General features: G+C 39.3%; 1 protein-coding gene across 2 annotated transcripts in view; it reads right to left on the reverse strand.

Annotated features, from left to right (window-relative positions):
* Positions 1–3541: 3541 nt before the first annotated feature.
* Positions 3542–8158, reverse strand: part of sult2st3 (sulfotransferase family 2, cytosolic sulfotransferase 3) — a 5818-nt gene continuing 1201 nt past the window's right edge. Inside the window, exons 1-6 of one of the 2 annotated variants that reach the window (XM_027286137.1) lie at positions 7242–7710; positions 5959–6167; positions 5257–5383; positions 4989–5083; positions 4394–4574; positions 3542–4166 (exon numbers count right to left, since the gene is read on the reverse strand). In XM_027286137.1, the coding sequence (XP_027141938.1) occupies positions 4051–4166; positions 4394–4574; positions 4989–5083; positions 5257–5383; positions 5959–6167; positions 7242–7380 (867 nt within the window). In that variant the 5' untranslated portion in view covers positions 7381–7710 and the 3' untranslated portion in view covers positions 3542–4050. Of the gene's footprint in view, positions 4167–4393; positions 4575–4988; positions 5084–5256; positions 5384–5958; positions 6168–7241; positions 7711–8158 lie in introns of those variants that run through there. The other variant, XM_027286138.1, reaches the window with a different exon arrangement.

The raw sequence follows: 8158 nt of genomic DNA on the forward strand, positions 1-8158 counted from the left end.
CTATATATTTTTTTCTCTTTCAAAACTATCCAGTTCTGCGTAATCCTGAACAAAATACTATATACCTAAATGTTGTTTGGCTAAGAAGAAAATCTGTTTGAAAAAAAATGAAAATTGATTGACCTAAAACTGACCTTGGTGGACATATTCTCATGTCCCTGTGCGGTCGTCAACCATGTCCCCAGGGAGCAGACACAACATTTATACACAACAATTATTATTACTTCTCCTAAATATTTGTAATTACAATTAAAATTACATTCTCCTTGCTCGAGTAGTGTGGAGATTAACGTGACCATGCTGTGATGTATGATGTTTGTACTGACTGTTGTCTGCATTTGCTCATACATTTACAGATAAAAAAAATAATGTTGAATGAAATGCAGTTCTTGTGCACTGGAGACCAATGTTGTGGAGAAATTGCTGAAAGTCAATGGCACCAGGTCAGGAGGGAAGAAAGCCTTCAGGAGCCTCTGATGTCTTATGCTGTAATATTTATTGAAGCCTGGCCAATGAGATATAGAGACATTCACACATACAATCCGGTATGCATATGAGTCTGTCTCTATTCTGCCCAACTCATGCTGGTGGTCAGACTTTAAACCCATACAGATGACGTCACAAATACTATACGCCCCAAAATAGTCAAAGAGAATGTATTTACCCACGTTAGTGTTCACCTTCAGCACTTTCTAGTCTGGAGCCACTATTGTCTGTTCATGCTAATGGACGTCAACAGTTAGCTATCTATCATGTCTAGGGGGCCAACATTGAGTTTCTTCGACCCTGGTCAAGGCAATTTTGAGATAGGCTGGCACCTAGACTCCTCTAGCAATCCAAACAACGGCCTTGCATACCAAAAACAGAGAGTATTCTCTGATCTGGCTTAGTGCATTCACAGCGAGCCCCAAGGCCCATGCAACCAAAGGATAGAAAATTCCATAACAACAAAGGCATGAATCTCTAGAGGAATGTTCGCATCAACATTTTCTTTCATGTTTTTATGCTTGTGCTTGGGCCTTGACTGTGTGGACAGTGACAGGGTTGCTGTTATGTTATTAACACCCATTTTTGGAAAGAAGATTACAAAGACATTAAACATACTGCCTGTATTAATAATGAGGTGTGGAGCTTAAGATGTGGCATAATTTGTATGATGTTTCTCCAGGAGAGGAGGAGAAGAAGCCAAAAAACAAATCCGGACCATCAGGTTACTTGAACCTGTACTGGAGGCTTAATAGGACTGTCAACGCCTGTTGATTGTGCAGTAGTACTGGTTTTTCTGCCATGATCTGGTGGCACACTTAACTATAGAACCAGTGACTAAGACCAGATCAGGGTGCACAATAAAATACATCTAATCATTATTCAACACATAAATATTTATTTATTGAATTTGGATAATGCCAAACCAAGACCAGTGACCAGTTTGACTTCCATTATGCAGGCCATAAGGAACAAAAGGATGTGGAGGAGGCAATCACTGATAAACTGTGTGTGTTGAATAATTCCACAGTGTAAGCTTGTGATTCATGTCTTAATGTTTGGGCAGCCACACTGATTTGAAATTTCAGACAGTTGTTCAGACGGTTGTTTGTTGGCCTTTCTGTCGTGTCTTACTTAAAATGAATTCAAACAGCAATTCCACTCAACAGACTCTCTATGAATAAAGTTTTACTATCATTATTGTGACTTTGTGGGTCTTTCTGAATCTGTCTGTATTTGTATTTTGTGTAGGCTTGGCTTAGAGTGAACAGAGTCTGCAGAACCAGTGATGTTTGCCTGCCACCTATTGGTTGAATTGAGTCAGGCAAATAAGCGATCTGCTGCAATGTTACAACAATTCAGCTTTGTGCTTCACCCTCTTTTGTTGTCTGTAGAGTGGAAACACTTTTGGACGGGTTTGCCTTCAGTCTTCAGGTGTGTTATTTTGCTATTGTTTTTATCATAATGATTTTTGATAACATAGTGGTCTGTGGAAATACTATCCAAAGTCATGTGTGCTAAGTGGGCTACTGGCCCTGAATAAAATAAAATTGTGTGACATAGTGTGGGTTAGGGTAAACTTTAAATTGGGACAGATTTCTTCAGGTCTTCTCACACACTCTCACACAAAATTTCTCTTTAATAAAACTCTTGAGTCCAATAGAGTTCAATGCTGTATAAAGTTACTGTAGATCAAAAAGCAGTGTAGTGGTAAACTGAGCTGCTCCATGGAACAACAGATGTTATCTCACAGTACATTTATTCTTTTGTGTCCTCCGCCTTTTATTGTGGGGCCCAATTGTGGGACTTGTGATTCCCCTCCTCCCGTCTCCTCCTCTGTCAACATTTTTACCTTCATCATTATTTCTTCTTCTCTCCAGCCACGAGCAGTGTTCAATGTATGACTACATGCTTATTACATTGGTTTGTACAGTTTGGTTCTATTCTTAGTCTACATATTATTATTCAGTAGTTAAAATGCATTTCCCACAATGTACAAGTAGGTATACTGTCAGTTCAATATTTCTTTTCATTTTGGATGGTTCTCTACAAAGGAAGACTGATCATGTATCACCGCTCCATTGCATCACCTCTTTGTTGCTTCGTGTTTCCTCCTGTACTTGTCTGAACTTGTCTGCTGAATACAGATACATTCATACAGATACATTCACCCATGCGTGGGCTGGAAAAAGAGCTACAGAGTGCTATGTATGTTCTCATACTATTTAGCTCACATAACTAAATATAGTGCTTAATGGAGCATTAAACATGTTGAGATTTGCAACAATGTTTGTCTAAGAAAGTTGTCCATGTTAAAAGTTACCAACATTATCTAAACCAGTGGTTCTTAACCTGGGTTCGATCGAACCCTAGGGGTTCGGTGAGTTGGTCTCAGGGGTTCGGTGGAGCCTTCGCCCTGGAATGTTTTATACCATTTGTTACAACATATCTTTGTGAGCAATTGTTTTCGAGGATGCTGGACATAAAAACTAAGAAAAGGAACAGACTTTGCTGTGAAAATGACATGAGACTGGCACTTGCCAAGGTGAAGCCACGCATATCTGAACTGGTCTCTCAAAGGCAACAGCAGAAGTCACACTGAGGTAAATTGTTGTGAGTTCATGCACTGTGTTGGTTTTGTTATTTGAACAAGGTGATGTTAATGCACGGTTCATTTTGTGCAAAGAAGGGTTCGGTGAATGAGCATATGAAACTGGTGGGGTTCGGTACCTCCAACAAGGTTAAGAACCACTGATCTAAACCAAGGGGTCTTTCAAAGAGAGCTTCCCTTTAAACAAAGCTTGGAAAAAGGATGCCTATGTGGCCATGGTTATGTTATTTGATTCCATAGACCCTAAATAATTGAGCCAATGTAGCCAAATGTAGCCAACAGTGACATTTACCTGCAATGATTCTTCTCCATTCGTAAAATTTTAGATATTTTTGAGGTTTTGAAGGAAATCACAAGCCTAGTTAGAACCAGCAGTTACAGAAAATTAATGGATGAAGGAAGGAAATCAATGCAATAACAGTAAGTCAAACGTTGATAGTTAAAACAATAATCATTTTATTACTCACTCAATGAAAACTTGATCAAATTGTTAAAATACAACAATAAACCAGTAAAAATGAAGGCTAATAACTGGTATGATTAAAACTTACTAACAATATAACCGAATAACTCTCTATTAAAAGTAAATAAATCATTATAACTCAACAATAGTCAAAGTATTCATAAAACAATCACATAAGACTCTGTTTTGACTCCTTTTGATGAGCATATAGTGATTTGTGAGGCAGTGGTTCCCTAGCATACACAAATAGTTCATGAACTGTAAAAAATGAAAAGTCAACAGCAAAATGATTAATTTATCCAAATTATAACTTAAAGAGAAAGAAATTCCATGTTACATAAAAATGATAAAAGTCAAAGAAAGGCTTTTAGTCATATTCTTAATAGCTAAAAATAATTCTGAGAACGTTGCACCATTTTCATAAAGATTTGATATGTCTTGATTTTATGTCGACAGCTCCTTCTCTCTGTGTCTTTGCTCTGGCTATGATTCAATCCAGGCTCCACGGCAGCGAGAAGCTTTCATTCTCCAGCTCTTTTGAAATGACCGATATGAATCTGGTCAGCTGCTCTGAGCTGAAATGGTTTTTCCAGTCTCCCACCACACCTAACATAAAAACACACACAAGACAATGACATGAACAAGACAATTCCATGGGGACTGAAATTCAACTAATATCTCACTCCTAATAACTCAGTTTTGAACACTAGGATTGTACTAACTGACCCAGTAAGCTTCAAACAATTAAATCCAGTCATACAGTTACATGCAATTTTAAAGCAAAGGCACCAGAAAAAAGCAGAGAAACAGATAATGGACACACAAAGCCTCACCTTTCCTAAGGAACGGAGATTTGTTATCATCCATTAACACCTTAGGGATCAGGCTGAAGTTGGACATGGTGTTGGTCTTCATGGTCTCGAAGGAGCAATTCTCTGCTATCTTCTCGATGACTTCCTCACTCAGATTACGGCCCAGGAAATCTGACATCCTCCTGAGAGCTGCAGGAAGGTCCTAAAAGAGGGGCACATGGACATGCTTTGTCATTTATGTGAAGCAACAGGTATCTTTGATCTTATGATGGACCTTCTCAAATGGAAGACTTTGATGATTTGGATGATGAGGGCCCATTTTAAAGCCCTGCATAACAATTTAAAGTTTGACTGGTCACATATCCATTGTTGTGGCTTTATTTACAGCTTAATTACACAGGAGATGTTTAAGGAGTATTTCCAGTCATCCATCATGCCGTTTGTCCAGTGGAACTGAGGGTTTCTATTATAATCAATGTCTGCACAGGTTGGTATAATGAACTGACTGAAACACAATATTAGGACAGGGAAAAAAGCAAATGGTAAATCATGTCTGTTTCTTGGTAGCAGACACACAAGTGTTGCACAACACTCCTTTAGATTGAAGTGTTTTTACCTGAACCATTTCTTCATACGTGATGTACATGATTCTGTCTCCCAGCTCTGTGTGTTTCCAGCTCTTCACATGGTCTGTCCATTTTCCAAAGAGCACTGCAGACAACACAGATGACAGACCACAGAATGAATGCAATCAACAATTGCTCTACTTTGGCAAAAACTGACTTTGTCTTTCACAAGATATTAGTCCATCTATTACGTGATAATAAACCAACATGTTGCAACATCCTATCTCTGAATTTCATATTCTGGATGAGACCTCTGACCTCTGCCTTCCAGGAATTTCTCCATGAACTCTTCAAAGGTTCCTGGATCAGGAAGGAATCCGGCCATTTGATGGAAGTAGTACGAAGACACCACGACGTCCTTAGGGTTCCTCATGACATAGATCACCTATGGCAGTTACAGACAAATAATCATGAATAGAAAATCCAAGTTTGTTATTACAGAATCAGTAGATGCTTATTGATAGTGGATTCTTAAAAGCTGATATAATATTGACAGTTTAAAGTACAAAAAAATTGGCAATTTTAAATGAGAGGATTTCAACTCTGAAGACCAGGTGAACTATGAATCGAAAATTCAATTTTTGTTGACAGGGGCTGGCGAGCTAATCAAGCATAATTCATACAGGGCATCTTCTGCTGGTGAGTGTGCGCGCCCTTTTTGTTTGACAGGTGGAAGCTGTGCAGCCATTGGCCACTATCGAATGATGAATCAGCCAAAATTATGAATCAGTTGACCTCTGCACCACAGTTAGGAGCTTCTTTAACTGAATCTGTCAACATAAATCCTGGACGATGTTACAGAACATGGACCTGGTGGCTAAGGAAGATCTGCCCATGTTTTCTTATGTACAAATACCTAATATCTAATCTCTCAAAGCTTTTGATGACATACTTGCACAGAAGAGAGAGAGAGAGGCATTGTAGATATGAAAATATCTCACAATGCCTCCACCCAATTACCTTGGCTTTGGAGGCGAGGAAGGAGGGGGGCATCAGATGATAAGGTAAATGTGAGACAAGCGCCCGTGGAGAAGGCAACTGATCCACAACCACTGCTAATCTGGTCTCCTCCAGCCAGGGAGCCCTGTCCCAGTTAGGAATGGTATGGATTGGCGTCAGATCTCCACCATTCAGCAGCAGTGGGAGGATCTCCTGCATCCAGATTGTACCTGCAATAAAAAAAATGTTAGGAATGAGCAACAAGATTGCTGCTACTTTTACAATCAGGAAAAGAATGAAGAGACATTGTATAGTTTATATCAAGGGTCTTCAAAAGGATAAAACTGAAAAACTGTGCTCCCCGACACCATCCACTCCCACTAAAGTTTGCCAGATTAGCTATGAGCACTATGAGCACTCCATGGATGTACTATCACTCATTACTTTGTCACTAAAGAAAGTTTAAGGATAACCAATGAGCCCATGGACACATTCAAAAAATGTCTAGCCTCTGAATAAGGAGGTCTGGAAAGTAAATCAGTGAATAAACATTCCAGTGGTGAGTGCACATTCCATTTCAAGGAAACAATGACACTCATGAGCCAAACAATATGATATGCTTGTGTTACCCTAATAAGGTTATAACTTATGAAAGCAGTTCTCAGTCTGCAACTGCAGTCTGCAGTATTTTTAAACTGCTCTGCTATGAACAAACTCACAATTCAAGTTTGCAATAAGACGATAAACTGTTCACAACAATATCCTTAATGTTAAACGAGGCCAGCAATGACTTTCACATGCAAGGAAGACTTTGCGTGGTAAAAGACAAATGGCATATGACAGAGCTTAATTTAATTGAGTACGGCAGGGACTACACTTTCATTCACTCTGGCTGAAGGAAGGGTTGAGGTGATGCAGTTTAACTATTTGTGAGGCAGCTGATACAGAACAGTTGAGAAACATAATTGCGCTGAGCCTGAGATCATGATGATGATTTGGCAATATATAAATAAAACCATTCAAAGAACTGCTGTTTTTTGCCACTTGCACACAGCTGACACACTCACACCCACAGAGTTTGCCACTTGAGTTGCCATCCCAATCAAAAAGACTGAAATGAATCATAATGTATAATATGAAGTGAGAAATGATTACTCATGTTTTTTTAGGCACTCCTAGACTGCTGTATAAGAGTTTTTTGTAGTGAATTCTGCATCTCTCATATTGTGTACTTACAGCAGCAGCCAATGAGGTGTCTAGATTTCTACATCCACGTCCACTCAGCATACAACAGCAACTCTCACCTGATTTTGGATAGGTAACAGCCAAGACGTCCGAGTCAGAAAACGTGTACTTCCGCACAAACTTTAAAGACTCAGGGGAGTGAGTCTCTTTGGGAAGCAGGAGTCCATGATACTGCAGATACATCTCTTCAGAGGCCATTATGTTGCGAGGATTTAAGAGTACCGATAAGTCACAGATAGTTTTCACTGCTGCATTATTCAGCTGGAGAAGGTCTGACAAGTCACATTAAAAAAAGTAGTCCTTCCTGCGTCTAGAAACCGCCCTTATTTTTCTCCGCGTACTGAGGCAATGTTTTCTCTCTCTGCTGCTGAAAGGTATGAACCGCAGACTGTTCAGGAAGTTGTGAGAAGGCACCTTCGGCATACAAAGTGCAGTCAACAGCAGAGACAGTACTTACAATACGTACCCCAAGGCACCCCCTGATGGTAACAATTGTGCAGCACATCTACAAACGTCACTATGAAGAAAATACCAGAGAGTAACCATGACTAACCCTCCAAGTGTCATTTCAACTTTCAACATGTATCAGCAGTACACATTCAGAGCCAGGACACATACAGTAAGCATCAAAGGCATACACTGAAGCAGCACAGGACACCACAGGTCAAGTCCATTAGAGAAATGTAAATCAAGACCAAACTGTGAAAAAGCATGTTATGATAGCAGTCCTGTGGTGATACCACTGCACTAATACAACGTGAATGTATTATATTATTTATTATTAAGCCATGTCTCATGTGGTTTCACTCTAAATATTATTTGTGTCCAAGTAGGTATTTGATTAATATCTTCCAAAATGTGATTTCCTTTTCATCCGTTTACACCTCTAAAAAGAAATGCACACTGCAGTGAAGGGCTTCTCCTTTTAGGATCAAACATGTGTATGTATGTGTACACATGTATATATATATATATA

Source organism: Larimichthys crocea, chromosome XIII (genome assembly GCF_000972845.2).
Source record: "Larimichthys crocea isolate SSNF chromosome XIII, L_crocea_2.0, whole genome shotgun sequence".
NCBI classification, from domain to species: Eukaryota; Metazoa; Chordata; class Actinopteri; family Sciaenidae; genus Larimichthys; species Larimichthys crocea.